The 19,478-nt window shown below is 49.1% G+C and overlaps 1 protein-coding gene across 1 annotated transcript in view; it reads right to left on the bottom strand.

The window, feature by feature from the left end:
• KAZN (kazrin, periplakin interacting protein) overlaps window positions 1–19,478 on the bottom strand; it is a 1,106,439-nt gene that overhangs the window by 434,230 nt on the left and 652,731 nt on the right. Inside the window, exon 5 of the mRNA XM_027598368.2 lies at window positions 2,032–2,272. Coding sequence (XP_027454169.1) covers window positions 2,032–2,272 — 241 coding nt within the window. The remainder of the gene's footprint in view (window positions 1–2,031; window positions 2,273–19,478) is intronic.

Raw genomic sequence — 19,478 nt, 5'->3', positions numbered from 1 at the left:
CCTGGTAAAGGTGTCGAAAAATATCAAGGATACACAAGGGAAAAATCAAGACCATCCTTCATCCAGCCCCCCACAGACGGCTTATTGACACGGGCAGGCATACTCCTAGGAGCATGAGGGTGCATGCTGGTTTTGGGTGTTTTGAAGGATATCAAGAGATCCAAAAGTCATTTCCACAGCCTAGGGCATTTTTGTAGGAAAAGAGAAGGAATCCGCCCACTGTTGCTCCATTACAACAGCTTAACCATCAGCTAAGCATCTCAATTTCCAAGTTGGGTGCATGGATCACCGCCGTACTGACCTCCTTAGCATGCTCAGTCTGCAACTGGACCCAGGACTCAAATGAAAGCCACTTAACTTTTCCTTGGCTGAGAAAAAGGGGCAGACGGTGGGAAATAAACCAGCATTGTTCAGTCCTCCTTACCATGGCTTTTGATTCTTAGCAGAATGCCAGTTCTTAGCTATTTCTTTAATGTTGGAAGAGTCTCTGCCTATAAAGAAGAAGGCATTACCATGCAGTCTAGCTTCTTTTTTTTTTCTCCCTCCAGATGCCAGCGGAGAGCATCTTTCCACACACAGTGACAGCGCAAGGGATAAATGACAGAGTAAGCAGATACCCACCTTGAAAACTGCAGCAAATAACAGCTTTACAACACCTTCCCACCATTACGTCATGGCTACTTCAGTCCCAAATTCCCGCCCTAATTCCCAGGACTTCTGACTGACTCCCCGAAGTACCAAGTTAACATGACTTGGAATTCGGCATAAAACTAAGTACAGGCTTAACATCTCGCACCAGGAAAAGCCCACCTTCCCCAGGAAGGTAAGGAGCAAACAGAAACTGATGGGGAGAAGGCATTAATATGAACACAGACACTCTCTCGCAAGACTTAGGAGAAGCTCTTGAAACAACAACAAAAGCAGAAAATTCCTCCGAGCCACTGAGCTATGGGTACCTCATACTTCATCAAGTGACATATTTATACAAGTGGCCCTCCTAGACTGGATCATTTTTCTCTGTCAGATTCTGGATTTCAGCAGTTTAGTTTATTAATCAAACGATACTAATAATCAGTGATACCATTTCTTAAAGAGCAATTAGGCAAAAAACAAAACAAAACAAAACAAAACCTGAAAAGCCAGTCTACCCTTTTACTTTTCAATTCACAGAAACCAAACAGGACATTTTTGGATGCTTCCTCCACCTTTAACCCTCCCGGGCATTTCAGGGCTTCATCACTGTCAATGTCAACAAGGTCCAGCTGTCTTTTTTTCCGCTCCTCTAAAGTGGGAAGAGTCCCTTCCAGCAGCAGCTCCCTGCAACCCACCATCTAAACCTTCATTTCGCCAGGAGCCCATCACTCAGCCTTTGAGGTCTAAGATTTCCCCCTGGAAAGTGCTCTCGGTGTTTGTATTTGCTGGAAATTTAAACTCCCTGCTGAGCAGAGCATCTACTGTTGCATCGATATATTCCGCTATCCGCGCGATCTCAGATGGGGAGAAAATAAAGTCCAGATGCAATTGAGACAAGGGATTTGGCATCCGTGGAGAAAAGTGCAAGCCAGTCCAATCCTCTACCCCAAGGCAGCAGAGCCCGGAGCTCGCTCTCGGGGAGAGTCTCGCGGAAGGGAGACTCCGGAACTGGGGGGGAGCTGCAGCATTCACCCCTACCCAGAGTGGGGGCAGAGGCCCGGGCACGAAAAGTTTGCCCACGGAGCTGGGGGCTGTGTGCCACCTAAAGGGCACTTTCTGCTGCGGGAGGGGCGCCGCCGGCTGCGCCTCGCTCCCGCTGGCGGGGGCCGGTGTGACCGCGTGAACCCGTGCACACTGCGCCGGGGTTTTCCTTAATGACAGCAGCCTGCAACTCCCGGCAGGGGAGCAGAGGTGGACACCGCCGGGAGGACAGGGTTACCAGCCAGAAGGCGAGGCGAGCTCGCCCCGGGCGTGGGGGCACCGAGGCCCCGGCCACCTCCGGCCCGGGTCCTGCTCGCTCGCCCCCCCCCTCCGCCCTGGGCGCCGGGCGATCCCTACCTTGCGCGCCGTGCTGGTGGTTCTCCATGTTCGCCGCCGCCGGGTCCGCCGCCACCGAGGCGCTGGCCGCTGCTCCCGGGCCCGGGCCCGGGCCGCCGCCGCCGCTCAGTTCCGCCAGTCTCCGGTTGGTGGCCGTGAGTTCGGCTCGCAGGTTGGTCACCTCCTGGCTGGCCGACTGGACCGCCCCATCGATGCGGAGCGCGAGCTGCTTATTGTCTTCCATCATGCTCAGGATTTTGGCCTGGGGGCGAGAGAGGTGACAAAGAGCTGCATGATGCGCGGGGGGGGGGGGGGGCGCGAGGCCGGGCACCCCCGGCTCTACCTGTTGGGTCCCCCGCGGCCCGGCTCCCCCGCGCCCCGAACCCCAGGCACCGGCAGCGCCGGCTCCTCCGGCGCAGGAATGACAGCGGCGCCTCCAGCCGGAGCCGCGGCGGTAGCGAGGCGGCGGGGGGAGGAGGAGGAGAAAGGGGAGGAGAAGGAGGAGGCGGAGCAGCGATCGCCGAGACCCCGGCGCCGAGCGCGGCTCGGGGAAGGACACCGCGCGCCGCCCGGCACTCTTTCACTGGAGCCTACCATTCGCCGCGCGCTCGGGAGGGGGCCCGGGCTGGGGCCCCGGGCGCACCCTCGGCCTCCCGCGCCTCCCACTTCGGGGACACACCCCCCCGGGGGGCGAGGGCGGCGGGCGGCGGCAGCGAGTGGGCCGAGGTGGCGCCCCTGGCGAGGGGTAGGGGGCGCCTGCTCCAAGGCCGGCCCTCGTTCCCCTCCCGGGAGCGGTGGGGCAGCCCCCGCGCTGGCTAGCAGGCGCCCCGCGCCGGGCCGGGGTTGAGACGGGGGTGGGTGCTCGGGAGAGAGGGGTGTTCGGGAAAGAGGCCGGGGAGGGGAGCAGCGGGGACGGAGCTCCAGGGGAGGGGGCAGCTGGCGCGATCTCGGGAGTGGAGCTTTGCTTTCCTTAAAATGCGGGTAGGCAATGTGCAGCGGGGAGCTTAGCTGGTGCCCTGAGTGCCTCTCACTCTCCACCCCACTCCATCTCCACCACCCCCACCTCCTCCGCCCCAACCTGCACTGTGTGTCCTCCCCCGGGGAGGAGCTCTCCCGTCCGGCCCCAGGGTGGGCCACCACTGGAGCTCTGGTCTCCCCACCGACCCGAACTCCCGCGTGCGCCCCCGAGGTGGAGGGCTGGCCGTAGCCAGGTCCTAAGCTTCTTGGCTGGGCTAAATATTGGGGGACGAGAGGGATGAGGCCAGGAGAGAAGAAGACTGGAAGGCATCAAAGGGGCTTCCCTCTTTTCTCCTCCTCACTGGAGGAGTGGGAGTGTTGAGGCCCTGCTGACTCAATTTACCCATTCCCTCTTCAAAGGAGAACTGGGGTAACCTTAAAGTTGATAAACCTTATCCAACTCCTCTTTCTCTCAGAGCACAGGCTTTGCATTTTTCGCTGGGGCCCTGGATTCCAGCCACCAGACCTTGTTACCATAGCAAGCTTCATTCCATGCAAATAGGACAATTTGAAACAGCCAATGTAACCCCAAGGACAATAGTACACCACCATTCCGGCTCAGTCAACCTCAGGAGAGTAACTCAGAGCCCACTGCAGACGCTAATGGTGCCCACCCTTGAGATTTATCAGCATCTACTAAGTAGGAAGCCTACTGTGTGCAAAGTGCTTAGGCTGCATTATCATCTCTTTGGAGTAAGAATTAGGAATTCTACTTTAGCAAGGAAGAAACTGAAGCTCTGGGTGGGGGGTTAAGCAACTGACCCAAGCGCCTCCCCCCCCCCCCCCCCCCCCCCCCCCCCCCCCCGCCGGGGCAGAAATCAGGTGAAACCAAGACTGGAAGTAAGCAGTCATCTGATTTCCAATTAGTCCCATTGTGCCTTGGATGCTAGATTTTTATTTGGAACCATAAAAACCCACTCTTGCTCCAACCCCCTGGGGCCACTAACAAGCTTTTGTAAGAGGGCAAGGCCGCATTGGTAGAATGTGTGGCTGCAGACATAATTTTCACTGTCTGCTCTGCCGAGCTAACTGGTCAGCTGGGGATTGAACCCCTGACCTGTGTCTCATTAGCGGGAATTCTGACCCACTGGACCAACCAAGAAACTTAGGCTGCTTGGTGTATCTGTAAATCAGAATTCAGTTCTTTGAAGTCCTTTGGTTAAATTACGGAGAAATCTAACTGGGAGTCTTCTGAATGGGGGGCTGTCATGGTTCAGCCACTATGGAAAATGGTTTAGTGGTCCCTCAAAAAGTTAAACACAGAATTACTATACGACTGAGCCATGACAGCCCTAGGTATATAGCCAAAGAGTTGAAAACTGATGCCCCCAACAAAAGGTTGTCCACAAATGGTCACAGAAACGCCATTCACAATAGCCAGAAGGTGGAAACAACCCAGACATCCAACCACAGAAGAATGGATAAACCAGTTCGGTATATCCATACAATGGGCTATTATTCAGCCATGAAAAGGAATGAAGCATTGACACCTGCCACAATGTGCATGAAGCTCAGAAATAGTACGCTAAGTGAAAGAAGCCAGACGCAGAAGGTAACGTGATTTCTTTTCTGTAGACTAGCCAGAATAGATAAATCCAGACAGACATGTGTGCCAGGGGCTGGGGGAAGGGGAGAATGAGGAATAACTGCATAATGGGTACTGTGTTTTATTTTGGGGTAATGAAACGTTTTGGAAGTAGACAGAGGTGGTGGTTGCACAGCGTTATGAATGTACTAAATGCCATTGAATTGTTTGCTTTAAAATGGTTCATTTTAGGGGTGCCTGGGTGGCTCAGTGGGTTAAGCGTCTGACTCTTGATTTCAGCTCGGATCATGATCTCAGGGTCGGAGATTGAGTCCTGGGTCCGGCTCTGTGCTGGGCATGGAGCCTGCTTAAGAGTCTCTCTCTCTCCCTCTGCCTCTGCCCCTCCCCCCTCTTAAAAAAAAGGTTCCTTTGATGTTATGTGAATTTCACCTCAATAAAAACAAAAGTCAGCACAAATGCAAATAGCAATAAAAGGGGGCAAGGCGTGTCCTGGGAACAAACTTTCCGAGGACACAGTCAGGAGCAGCTCTATCTGGAGAGCTCACCGAGAGCTGCAGCGTGGGAGAAGGAAGGTGGTCAGTTTTCATGCATGATCTGTCTTTGCATCCATGCCACCTAATCCATAGTAAGCCCTCTGCAAATGAACGTGTGTGAGCGTAAACAGACTGACCAAGTGTTACTCATTTTCCTCTTCAGTGAGATTACTCCCACCCACCAGAATCTTAAAATCAAGTCAAAACAAAACAAAACAAAAAAATCTAACAAGGAGAAAAGAAAGCAAACACCCAGTCTTTGAGTTCCTTCTTTCTCTCTGCCTCCTCTTTTCCCCAGCTGTAATACAGCCATTGAAATGTCAAGAAACTCACTTTAAAACTCCTGGGGTACTTCCTAGGATTTTAAAGAATTTTATTTTTGAGAAATTGCTTCTTAACATGAAAAGGGGGGGAGGGGGCTTTTACCAGCTGTGTCTCCACATGTAAAAGGGCCAGATCTTAGACAGAAAGCCTGGGATCAATTACCCTCTAGAATCCATTTGATTTAAACCCAAAAGATTACTAGTCTACCCCCCAACTTCCACCACTGCTCCTCCCTAGGTGATCTCAGGTAACAAAATGGTCACAGAATCTACATCTCTGCCCCCTTGCCTAACACCCTATTGCAAGCCCACTTACCTGTCTGCAGGCTGATGTGCATTTGCAGCTCATTTCTTGGGAGACACATATAAATATGGGGGAGGGGCTCCAGAGCTGTCTTGTAACCAGAGCCCTCTCTCTTTGGGGTCCACAACTCTGAGCACGTGACCTTAAATGTTCCTAAAGTAGACCTGGCCTCACAGCCCCATAAGCTGATGTTAAGAACCATGCCAGAAAATGGGCTTGCTTCATAGGGATCTACTCCTGTTTCCCAGTGTCCCCAGTTGCCGTCTTTCCCCATCTGCCAAACCCCATTCAAAGCTCAGGCAGTGCACCGGCTGGCCCTTATGCACTCACCAGTCTCTGCCAGTATTAGTTGAGTGCCCCATCTTCCTGAGCAGAATGAGCATCTGAGCAGAATGTGCCGTGTTGCATTTGATGCCCTTCAAAGTTTACCTGGGCATTTTGGAAAGTCTGCAAAACCATCCTTGCTCAGAGAAAGAAAACTCCTAATAAGAACCAAGGCAGAGAGCATAGCCCATTGCTGACAGCCATGTCCTGTGCACCTCCCTTCTCCCATAAATAGAATGACCTTATAATTTAATGTCCAAACTGGGACACTTTTGAGAGCAAGAGAGGGTGTTAGGAATAATGAAGCTGGGACAAGTGGCATAAATTGGAACTGTCCCAGGAAACCCAGTAGATGTGGTTGCCCCACCCTGCAACCAAATGAGGCTATCTGGTCCCAGAAGGCAAGTTTGGGATCATTTATTCCAGCACTCCTGTTGTATACTGGTAGATGGAGAAACACAGAGCCAGAGACAGGAAGGGACCCTGAAGCCGTGTTAGTTAAGGAGTTGGGAGGGATGAAAACCAGAGTCTTTAGAAAATGACCCATCATCCTACTAATGTGTATCCAGCACCATAGACTGTCAGACTGGACCACTGGTACAGGGGCACTTCCTGAGTTCTAGATCTGAAAGAGCAAGGTCATGGTCTTGTGCAATCTGGCCTCTGACTTCATCTTGTACCACTCTCCCCTTGCTCGCTACCCTCCTGTCACTTAATTCTTTTGTTAAGATGTAGATCCCTAGTCCCACACCCGACCAACCAGGACCTCTGAGGAGGTTCCAGGGACCTGCATTTGCAAGAAGCTTCCCAGGAGTGTCTGGTGGATTGCGAAGTTTGAGACTCACTGCCCTAGGCACCCAGGGCAGGTGCTCATAAAGCACTGTGCACACGTGTGAGACACATATAAATGCAAGGAAGCCTCTGGACCTCAGGTATGTCTGCAAGGGCTCCCTCCCTCCCTGCAGATGGATGCTCGGTTTATTCAAATTGTCACATGCAAATCCCGGCCAATCTAGGAGCTGTATCTTTTGTACATTTACACAGTTTACTTTGGCTGAGTGGGTCTTAACATGTGCTCCGGGGAAAGGGCAAAGCATCTCTCAGCCAGGGGCAACCAGGACTTGGGCCTCTGGGTGAAAAGACCAGGAAGGGGACGGAGTCATAGACGTAGAGGAGTGTGTGCAGGCAGTGAGCCCCAAGAGCGAAGCTATAATCCCTTCCTGGCAATGCTCCCCTGCTGCCCTTAGTCACCCTCAGATCCACAGTCATGAAACGAAGGGATGGAGAAAAAAGCCACCAGGAGGGGGACAGCAGAGAACCGTGGGGCTTAGGGAAATAGCCTGGAGCTCTAAGGTGAGAATGTATGCACATGTATCTGTGTGCACGCACGCACGCACGCACGGTCAGTGTGGACACAGAGCACAGTTGTTAGCATGAAAAATGACATTCTCCTCTCGACTCCGCCAGCAATCTCTCATCCAGGGGTCGGGAACTTGGTCAGGGGCATCCCTCTGTCTGTATTTAACCAACTCAGTCATCCCTGCATGTTCTCCACCTGCAAACCCTCCTTCCATAATCACTTATAATTCAGACATCCCTATGTATGGAATGAATATTAAATATGCATACTAACCGTGGACTCATACACATAAACATATATACTTAAAGCCTCTACTTCTTCATAGAAGTGTAATTTTTTTCCTTCTTGAATGGCCCTTGTGTTTTTGATGTTTCTTACTTGGTGTGGTGTAGGGCTTACAAAGGGATGTGCCTGACGGCCTGGGCTCTTGGCTCTGTCCCTAGCTGTGTGACAGTGACAAGGAATAACACAAATACAAAAATCCTGAGACAACCATCCCCACACCCCAAAGAACTGGTCCAACCCCCAGATATCTTGCCAGACCTCCGGCCTTCTTGGGTCTTGGCTCTCTCTGTGGGCTGGGCGCTATCACACTTTCCAGCACCACACAGCAGTTTCTGGGAGGTTCCTTCAACATGGCTAAAGAGAACACGGTCAAGTCTTCCAGCCCTTGGGCCTTCAGCTCCAGTTCCTCATCTCAGGGAAGGCCCCTCCCCACAGCCCATTGGCAGGACGGTGCTAACTGATGTCACCGATGATCTCACTCTTCTCTGAGAGCAAGAGTAGAGTCAACGCCCAGGCTCTGGAGTTAGTGAGACAAGCGTTCGAGTCCCAGCCCTGCCACTTAACTCTGTGACGCGAGCAGAGTTACTTAACTTCCCTGAGTCCCAACTTCCCCATTAGTAGAATGGGATGATGTGACTACCTGCTTCACAGACGTGGTGAGGAATTAAATAAGCCACTGCACGTGAAGCGTCTGGCTGGGTGCCCGGTGCCCGGAAGAACTCCATAGATGTTATCAGCGATGCAGATACCCATGAGGAGGTGCTGGAGAGGAGGATGGGGCGGCGAGGGCTGTACAGGCAACTCCCATCCTTTGGACATCACCATGACCCCACTGTGCTCATCCATTCATTTCCACCAGCTGAGGCTGAATGTTCCCAACACTAAGGGTAGGTGTTAGTATCCCCTTTCCACAGATCAGGAGAAACCCCAAGCTCAGGTTTGCTCACACTCACCCAGCTAGCAGGTGCAGAACCAGATTCAGGTTCAGGTGTGTCTGATTCTAACATATCTGCCTTTTCTTCCTTTCCCCCTTCCCCTCGGATGCGTGAACACGGTCTCCTCCCTGCGCGCCCTGATGCACCAAGGGAGCCTTCTAGCATCCCTTCTAGCTCCAGGCCTTTCATTCTCGGCCAGAGGCACTGATGGGATGGAGAAACAGAAGGAGCCGCTCCTTGGTGGCCAGGGCATTAGTTCCTCTGGGCCCTGGGGACCCATTTGGTAAATTAGTTCTTTGGGTTCATGAAATGGTACCCCAGTGGCTTGAAATGTTTTTGCAGACCTACCCTAAGTGGGTCATTTATTCTTTTCTCACTGATAGTATTATTCGTGTGATCTCGATCCTATATGAGTTGCTTTCTATGCTTTCTAGGGGTGGGTGAGGAGATAGGTTTCGGGGGGGGTTGTTTTTGTTTTTTGTGGGGTTTTTTGGTATTCTTTGTAATAGTCGTGCATTAGATTCAGTAAGGAGCACAGTGGGATTTTTCCAAGAATGGGATTTTCAGGACCCCTTATCCCCCCCCCCATATTTTGCTCTGCCGTTTATTTAACTAAATGATATCTTCAGGAGAGGTTTTCGCTCATTTCCTCTCCCACCCCCACCCCTTGCTCAGACTCTTGAGAGCTTCTGCTTCCCTCTCTGTTCATTTCTTTCTACTCCTAGGATGCCTTATGCACTGAGCCACCCCCCCCCACCCTTAGGATCAGTGCTGTAAAGACCAGTATGGCCCTCCCTCGAGGCCACTGAGCTAAGACCCCTATGCTCCTGACAACTCATTACAAAGGCATCTCAGATATGGGGACGTGTCCTTTCTCAGGAATTGGAAGCAGCAGTAGTAAGGAAGGGCCTTGGAATCTTGCCCCTGGAGTCAACACTAAACCTTTCCAGCACTAAAGTGCCCTGAGAAAAAAATATTTATCAGCCAAACAGCATACACTGTTCAATCCAGTGTGCCATGAAGGACTGTATTAGCAACCATCTGCCCTGATACTCAGGATTAGCTGTCCGATTGTATCCATACAATTAGAAGAGAGCTATTTTACCCAATGTTCGGCTCATTGGGATAATGTGTCTCTAGCCAGTAAATTGTGAAGTTGCCATATTTATCTTAATTGACTGCCCCTTTATTTGTTTACCTGCCTTATTTTATGCTGGGGAGAACTAAAACAATTTTATAATCCAATATAAGGCCATGTTATTAGATGTGTGTGCAGTTCAAGAGGGAACTGTGTTTGCTCAGAGCAAGGTCAGTTATGGTGCTTTCGGTCAGCATCCTTAGCCATCTCGGTAGTAAAATGGTACCCTGACTCCTTTGTCCCGGTATGGCTAGCTGCTAGCTGTGGGTATGTGCTCCTTCTGAAAAACAAAGAACCAGGAGGTTTGGCTTTAAAAGAGGTTGGTGGAGGCATAGGAACAAGGGCTGGGGGGGTGGCATTCTCTGGCATCCTGCACCCACGTCTCCAGCCCCAGCCCCTCCCCCCAGCGTCTTGGTTCCACACCTCGCCTCTCAAACCGCTGGGACTGTAAGTGCAGGAATGCAAGTGTCCAGGCTCTGTAACAGCTATCCTGTATCCAAGAGATGAAACTGTATGGAAAAAAGAAACAGAGCTGGGAGCTCCCCCCATCCACAGGAGCCAGTGAGGAGCCCCTGAGGACTGGGGGGTCCTACAGGTGGGAGCCTTATAGCTTTGGGGAACAGCATTGAGCTTGAGTCTTCCAGGCAGCTTTGGGAAGAAATGACAGACAGATCTAGGTTCTTGTCCTGTCATTCATTAGGAGGCATCAAACCGAAGTGTGAACTTTGATGTCTCCTAAAGGTTGGACGGGTCCAGGGCCTTCGCTGGCCCAGAGAGTACCTTTGTGAAAGTTAGAAAAGATGGGTCCTCTTCCCCCAGATGAATGCAGCCTGCTTGTGGGCACAGACTGAGAGAATGGAGCCTTAGTCCTCCTGTGGGTGAGCTCCCTTTGGACACCAAGCAGGAAATGATCACATGAATCCCTTACCACCTGGATTTCCCCCTAACTTTTAAGGCTCTAGTTTTTAAAAGATCATTGACTATTACTGTGTGAGTTCGAAGTAACATACGTTTACAAATCTGTGTACCCTTTTATGTGAAGACCACTGAATGAAATTATTTTACCTTTTTCATTAAATTTCAGTGATGGGATTAACCCTTTCTTCCTCAAAGTTTTCTAGACTTTCTAAGATGCTAAATGAGCTGGCAGATTCAGAATCTGGTTTTGCCTGAAAGTGTGCATGGAGGGCGTGCTATGATAATAAAATGATGATAATGATTCCAGTGGGTTCTTACATCAAACACACGGCTAAGTACTTAACCTACAGCCCTGACAACAGCCCTATGAGGATGAAGCTACTATTATGCTCATTTTACAGATAAGAAAACTGAGGTGTGGGGAGGTAAAGTCACCCAAGGTCATCCAACCGACAAGAAGCAGGGCGGGGACCCAGGTCAATGGGACACTGGTGGCCTTGTCTTCACTAGTACCTTGTATCACTTCCTTACTCCTCCATACTCACCATTTGTACTGGTGAAGCGAAAACTATAGGAATGATGGAACTCGGGGACACACCCGAACTGAGGAACCCCGCTCAGGAATTCTTCGCCTGGCCATTGGGAAGACACTTGAGCATCCCTCTTCAGCCCTATGACGCTCACGGTTCCAGCGATTTCCCAGCTGCACACGTCTGTACTTGGAGTGTGCAGCAAGTGGGAAAAGAACATCATCCAGCTTGTGGACTTTAAAATTTTAGATCTGGAAGGAACCTCAGCGTTCAGAGGCCAAACGTGCTTTCTTTACAAATGAGGACACCGAGACCCCGGGAGATAAGTTCAGTTGGCTGGATAACCCAGACATGCAGGGGTGAAACTCACCATCACTATTATTTGTTTATATTTTTTATAAGTGAGCATGTGGCCATGGGAGAGGTTCAGTAAACATTCGCTGAACTGAATTAAATGGTGGTATTTGATTTATCCTTCTGAGGGGGTGCATCAAAAAAACAAAAAAACAAAATAACAAAAAACAAAACCCCAAAAACCAAAAACCAAACCAGCTCTATTTCTGATCATTATGTTGTGAAAAGCTTACAAACAATATAAGGTGAAAACCTCTGCTATGAAGCCTCCCTTTGATCTTACACTTCTTTTTCTTGAAAAGGATAGCAAACTTGGCAACCGATTCTCCCCAAAATTAATAATCAAACCTTAGAAGTCTTCTTTGGTTATTCCGACAACTTAAAACAAAAAGAAACAAAACATTCCCTATAGTGTCTCCCCTTCCCCTCCCTTCCGACAACCCTGCTAGGGAACAGCTGTGTCTGTTTAAAATTGATTTTGATCTCTCAGAAAGGATCTGGTTTCTCTGCACACCGAGCTGCTGCCTCGGGATGGCCTGTGTGGTTCTGAGTGTTGGGGTTCTGCTGACTCTGTTGTAATTCTAACAGACCCTGCCCTTGGGGTGTGGGAGACAGGACACCTTCGCTGTCATTGGTGTGGTGGCTGGATGTCCCCCTGTCTCAGGAGTCATTTCGCCCCCCTCCTCATTCTTCTTGCCCGTCCGTGGCAGACTGGATTATGGCTGCTGATCCTCACTCCCCTCCCAAGATAGCAGCACCCACCTTGCCCCTGCCTCCCACTTTTCATTACCGCTCACTAGGGTGGGTAGAGCACCTTCCTCTCCCCCACTCTACCACGTGACTTGCTTTGGCCCTCGGAATGTCAGTTGACTTGCAGCAAGCAGGGACCTTTAATGCTTCCACACCATTCTGCTTGACCTCTTGGGCTCCCGCGATCCTCCATGTGAAGTGCATGGCCCAGGAAACTGCCTCATTATTCTCAGCCCCAGAATGAAGACACAGGGAACAAACCAGAGCCCAACCTTCAGCCTGGAGAAAAAGCCAGCCAGAGCCTAGCCACACCCTCAGAAATGTGCCGATCCATAAATGGGAAAAAGAAATGCTGTTGTAAGCCCTAGAGATTCTGAGGCTGTTTGTTACACACCAAAAACGGACCAATACATTATGGACACCAGCACCTGACATAAGGCTATCGTCCCACCTGCAGGTGAAAGAGCATCAATGTGCACCAGCTTATGAGACTCAAGAAACAAAACAGATGAGCATAGGGGAAGGGAAGGGAAAATAAAATAAGATAAAACCAGAGAGGGAGACAAACCGTAAGAGACTCTTGACTCTAGGAAACACACTGAGGGTTGCTGGAGGGGAGGGGTGTGGGGTAAAGGGGTAACTGGGGGATGGGCATTAAGGAGAGCACTTGATGTGATGAGCACTGGGTATTATATGCAACTGATGAATCACTAAATTTTACCTCTGAAACTAATAATACAAGATACGTTAACTAAATTTAAATAAAATTTTTTTAAAAAAGATACCAATGGGGAATTTATTGGCTCAGGAAGTTGGGGTCTAGAGGTAGGTCAGAGCTCAGGGATCCCGGGAGCTCAAGCCAGCAGATCTCTGTCTCTTGCTCCTTCCTGACCTCCTTTTCCATTCTCTTCCAAGCACCTGGCCTCAGGAGCTGGAGGAGAGGAGGCTGGCGGACCACGGCCATAGGTAGCTCAGGACTTACAGTATGCTACTCTAGCTACCTCCCAGGAAAAGGACCCTCTCTCCTATTGTTCCCAGGCCAGAGCTGGCCTACCCCTGGGCCCCGGCATGGTGCTCCCTTGACGGAGTAGGCCCGGTGTGCGTGCCCAACCCAGAAGCCCCACAGAATCACTCTGGTTGGTGACCCCGCCAGAGATGTAAGGATCGGGAAGGAGCACATGCCCACGGCAGGAGGAGTGATTTAGCAGCAGGAGACGAGCAGACCCAGGCCACGGAGGTCCATGCCCCTGACAACGCTTGCCCCAACAGGAGCTGATGAGCCTGGGCCTGCAGGCTGGGCAGCAACGTGAGCAGGCCCTGGCCACTCCCTTGAACTTTTCATCATTCACATGGGCCTGGAATCCCCATCTCGTCTTCCTAGGTGATTGATGAGGTTAGGCTTCACATCTCCAAGCTGCAGTTTGCTTGATTATCAAAAGGGTGTAACAAATGCATAAGTCATTATGGTAGGGCAACAACGGTTAAGTGAGATATTATGCAAAATCTTTAGTCCCTATAGGGGATACTGTAGTGTTCTCCCCAGTTTTCCTCCTCAGGGCCCATGCACTCACCTGCCAAGAGCTAGGAATGTCAGCGACCGACAGTTCACACCTGCACCTGTCACCAGCAGCTGTCCTCCGCGGCAGGGGCCTCCCTCACCCAAGGTTGCAACCCCACCCAGGGACCAGCCCTTCACCACCCACTTGAATAAAAAAAAAAGCCCAGCCCTTCTCCCTCCATTTGGACCAGTCTGAAGGGCCATCCCTGCTCCAGAGGTCCCTCTAGGCATCAGAGGCAAGCCACATTGTCTGCCAGCTTTTCCCTCTGCCCAAATCTGACTTCTTTGCTCCCGTACCCGAGTATCTCCCTAGAGCACTCTCTGGTAAACTGTCTGCATGCAGAGAACCTAATCTAAGGCATCCTGGGCCGGGGGCTGACCCGCAGGGAGTGCTCCTGTGTGCTAGTCATAACCACTGGGAACACGCACTTCCTTACTCAGCCATTCGGCCACCGCCCATCTGCCAAGGGCACACTTAGAAAAGACCGGAGAATGAGGATGATGTGCTAGCTAAGAGCGCAGACTTGCCTCCGGAACCAGACTGCCTGGGGTTAACTCCCTGGTCTACTTCTAACAGGTCTGTGACCTTGGCGTCCCTGTGCCTCAGTTTCCTTATCTGCAAAACAGCAGTACTAATGGTTCCTATCTCATAGGGTTGTTACATGGACTAAATAAGTTGACGAGCATCAGGGTTTAAAACCGCACTGGGCACGGAGCAAGTGATTCTCAGCGTTTACTGCTCTGCTTTCACTGGGGGGTGCGTTAGGCGCCAGGGATGCAGGGAGGGAGGAGACCAGTTCCTGCCCTCCCAGTGCACACAGTCTCGTGGCCGAGACAGATACAAAAACAGTACAGAGCCCAGACGCATGAGTCCTTGGCTTACCTGGGAAACAGTTAAGGACTTATATGTGCTTCCGCTCTTAACCGGAGTGAGATGGAGCCATTGAATAGTTTGAGCAGAGGTGCAATACAAGATGATTTATGCTTTATGAGCCCCCCCCCCCCCCCCGCTGCTGTATGGAAAAGACTCCAGGGGGACAGGAATGGAGGCAGGAAACCATTCAGGCAGCGGTTCCTAAGTCAAGAGAGTCATGATGGTGGCTTGAAAGATGGGAGAGACATGGAGGGAGAGGGGTGAGCGTGCAGAGAAGGACTGGGTTCTAGAGAGACGCTGAAGGTAGAGACACAGGATTTGCTGACAGCTGAATGTGGCCCGTGTGTGAGAGAGGGGCATCAAGGATGACTTGAATGCTTTGGGTTTGAATAACCAGAAGAACAAAAAATCTACTTGTGACTGGGGAAGGCTGTTGGGGGAGCAGGCTTGTGTGTGGGGGGGTAAGTTGTATGCTAATTTTGAGACGCAGATTAGACATCCAAATGGAGATATCAAGTGGGCAGTAGGATACATGAGTCTGGAGTTCAGGCAGTGGGTCTGAGCTGGAAGTATGAATTTGGAAGTTGTCAGCACTTAGGTGTCATTTAGAGACAGAAGAGACGGAGTACCTGGCAATGTGATCACTGGTGGCCCTGACCCCCTGGGGTTTCGTAGGGAGGGTGGGAGGGTAAGGGGGCCGACATGCATAAAGCACCTAGTTTAAACTCTGGTGCATAGTAGATGCTCATGAAATGTTAGTCCCCTTCCTTCTCATCACTGACCACACAACTTGTCCAACGCACAGCTATTGCCCACTTACCCATTGCCTCCCATATCTGTTAATATCAGTCACACAATTCTTCATTGTACGTGGTTATGCTCCTAATACATTTTAAAGATAATTCACCAGGGATGGTGAACCCCGAGCTGACTGCAACCTGGTGCTATTACCCTGGATGTCCCAGAGACGACCAAAAAATGTGCAAATATCCTAACAGTCAGCCCTGAAAAAGATGTTGGATTCCTGCAGCTATGCATCACGATCGGTACTAATTGTCCCTTACTTGGAAATTAAATGAGCAGATTTCCCCCCCATAAAGTGGCTAAAGGACTGTATGATGTCCTAGAAAATAAGTGAATGAACCTAGTAGGAGAGGCAGCAGGCAGCCTCACACTGGGTTCCCTGCTGCTTATTAATAATAACAGCACATTGCATTAAATCAGAGGTGAGGCTTGTCACAGGAGCACTAAGCATCCATGCCTGGCTGTCATGGGCAACCCCTGGATGCTGCTCCTCATCGAGCAATCCACCAGCCGCTCAGTTTCTGCCTGTTAATTTCAAATCTGATGATTAAGGCATGCTTTAAAAAAAAAAGAAGTTCCCGCAGTGGTCAAATAGTATGCTTATCCTTGCCTTTCTGAGTATACTCATGAGATGTGAAAACTATAATTTTTGAGCATTAATATGTGTTAGATATTGTGCTAAGTGCTTTATATTTCTCCCCTCGTTTTATTATCTTGAAATTTAATTACCATAACAACTCCACAAGGTAGGTATTAATAACACTGTTTAAGCTGAGAGTCCAAGAAATAAATTCTGAAGGTCACATCGTCGGTACGTGCAGAGCTGGGGTTTGAACTCAGGCCCCACTGATGGTAAAGCCAGAGGCTAAGTCTCTATGCTGTGCTGCCTTCTAAGAAAAGATTGATGTCTTAAGCAGAACATTTAGGAGGTTCTGCTAAACCTCTGACTTACATTTTTATTAGTCGGGCACCGGGGATTAAAAAAAAAAAAAAAAAGACAAAATGTCTTGGTCCCTGCCTTGAGTAAGTATATGTTAAACTGTCTTATAAAGTGGGAATGATAATACTCACCTCCAACGGTCATTATAAAGTTCAAGTAAATTAATGGATACGAAACCATCCTTTTTTCTAGATAGAATAAAGGGTGTAACTGGAGGCTGATTTAAAAAATAAATTAATAAAGCTCATGAATATCAACATGTTTTTTAGTGCTGACCCAAATCCTAATATATGGTCACATTTACTACTCCATCTTAAATTTTAACTTGTATATGAATGGACCGACTTTTCTCCCAAAGAAACATGCAATTTTTTGTTGCAGTTGACATAAATCTACTTTGCTTCTATGACTTGATTCATTTAAATTCTTTCCTTTTCAATTAAATAATCACCCAGAATCGAAAAAGATGTATTCCCATTAGTAGACTCCCAAATAGATGACCTTTGAGACCACAAGGGTGTATGCAAATTTTCCTGATTGCTTTTTATCTTCTTGTGTATCACTTTCCCTAAAATTCTGTCAGTGTATTTAAATTCTTTTCTCATCTCCTCATTGCACTGCTATTTACAATAATGAGTCACAGCTGAAAGGGACAGAAATATCATGGGGTTCTCTGAGCATATGCCAACAAGGAGGGTGCTTCACCGCGGGGAAAAGGCTAATGCATGATAAGGGCAAGGCTCTCCTCCACCTGTGGGAAATGGAATTCGGAATTTTCAGTAGTTACTTTCCAGGCCTTGTCCAGTCTGTCTTTTTGAATACAACCTGATATTCTCTATGAATAATAGCAAACATGTCTTACGTGCTCGTTATGCATCTGATCCATAGGAGCTCATTAAATCTCCCAAGTCAGGGATAGGCAGTCTCATTATCTCCATTTTACAGTTGAGAAAAATTGAGGTTTTGGAAGGTGAGAGAACCTGTAGTATGTCCCAGAGGTAGGATTTCAACCCGAAGCTTGGGCTTTTGACAGTTTTGCTATGCGCTCCAGCTCTGCCAAATGTGGGACTGAGGGCAAATCGCTTGGCTTTTTAAACTTTCATTTTCTCATCTGCAAAATGGGCATAATAATAACCCTGGCCTTGTCCCTCCCAAGATTTCAGGGGGACTAAAGAAGTCACTGGGTGTGAGACTGCTTTGTAAATTGTTAAGAGCCCAGGGATCACCACCGTCACTGGGAAGTGAGTACAATGGGGGAAATCAGTCAGTCAATGGAATCGAAGGTCACTCAGTAAGTGGGCTTGCATTGACTAAACCCAGCTTTGTTCAAAGGACCAGTTGCTTGTGCTGTGCACGTGCTGACCACGAATGCTGAGGGTTTGGCTCCACAGGGGCTCTTGATTTCCCCGGTGGTCTGATCTCGCTGCAGAAGTGCGACGATACTACCCTTGGAAATCAGCCCTTAGCAACCCTCTAAAAGCTCCTTCGCACCTCCCGTACAAGCCAATGAGATTAGTTTTGCCACCCTCTTTGATTAGTGGCACATTTCCAAGCTGAGGGTGTCTGTGGAAGCAATCTTTATGTTCAGATTTATTAAAGCCACCATTGGTTTAATGAATTACCGCAATCCAATGAGCCCATAGATAGCTTGTATTTAACTTTTATGTGGCTGCCCCAGAAACCAGCTTGAAAAGCAGAAATCGATGATTGTGACAAAATCTCGATACAATTTATTTTGAATGTTCAGTCTGGGATTTGATGTATGCCGTTGTCAGATATATTTTATGCTCTCAGATGAATTTTATACTTACTGATTAAAGGGGTTTAGCAATATCAGTAGCACACGATTTGACAAACCTTAAAAGAAACGTTGCGATAGTGCCTCCATCCATTACATGCTAGTTTCTAGCCAGATTCGCTTCACATTTTAATCAACAGCACCAGTAGCTGCATCTTTAAACTACCAAAGGGAGGCCCTATTTACCAGTTCTTAAGTTAATTAGTAAAAATGCATTTAATTAATTATACCCACTGTGAATATTTGATTCCCTGGTAATTGCGTAGGGTATAGGCAGGAGCCAGGTGGTATGGGAGGGGTTGACAAATTGACTAGGAATCTTCCCATTGGAGACCTTGGTCTCAGTAAATATTATTTGCTCTTGGATTTTTTTTTTTTGTAATGCACCAGCTACTATTTAGAAATAACCTGTTCATAAGCAACACCTGTAGATTAGCATGAAGTTCCTATTTAGAGAGGTGTCTAGACAGAACCTAAAATAAGAAGTTTAAATCTTCAGCATTCAGTGGCAGCAGGCCATAAGACTTTCACAGAAACCAAGACCAGGTGGCTTTTTAAGTTTTCAGACTAATCAATTTATTATATGGATGCCCACAAAAGGGGATTAAGGTTGGCCTGAAAAAGAGCATGACCTAATAGATATATCCTATTCAAAACATTCATTTGTCCACTCATTCATCATCAGTGCATCTGTATATCCATTAACATATCCATCCATTCACCCAGCCAGCCAGCCAGCCAGCCAGTCATCTGTCCATCCACGCACCCATCCACCCACCTATGTATCCACTGATACATCTACCCATCCATCGACCCATCCATCCATCCACCCACCCACCCATCTATCCATCATCCACCATCCCTCCTTCCATCCACCCACCCACCCATCCACCCACCCACCCACCCATCCACCCACCCACCAACCCTTCCATCCTAGTCTAACTAGCATTTATTGAGTGTTTACTTTGTGTCAGACACCTGCTAAACTTTTGTCGCAGATAACCTCATTTAGTTTTCCCCACAACCTATGAAGTCCAATACTAATATCATTTTACATTTACAGCCTCTTCATTCTACAGGTGAAGGAAATAAGGCTCAGGGAAGTTAGGTAACTTATTCAAGTCACACAGCTCACATGAGAAGAGTAGGGACTCATGTTCATCTCCCGTTTCTAAGA

This window comes from Zalophus californianus, chromosome 4, assembly GCF_009762305.2.
Source record: "Zalophus californianus isolate mZalCal1 chromosome 4, mZalCal1.pri.v2, whole genome shotgun sequence".
In the NCBI taxonomy this organism is placed as follows: Eukaryota; Metazoa; Chordata; class Mammalia; order Carnivora; family Otariidae; genus Zalophus; species Zalophus californianus.
Note: the sequence above shows the minus strand (reverse complement) of the source record. Positions and strands in the feature narration are given on the sequence as shown.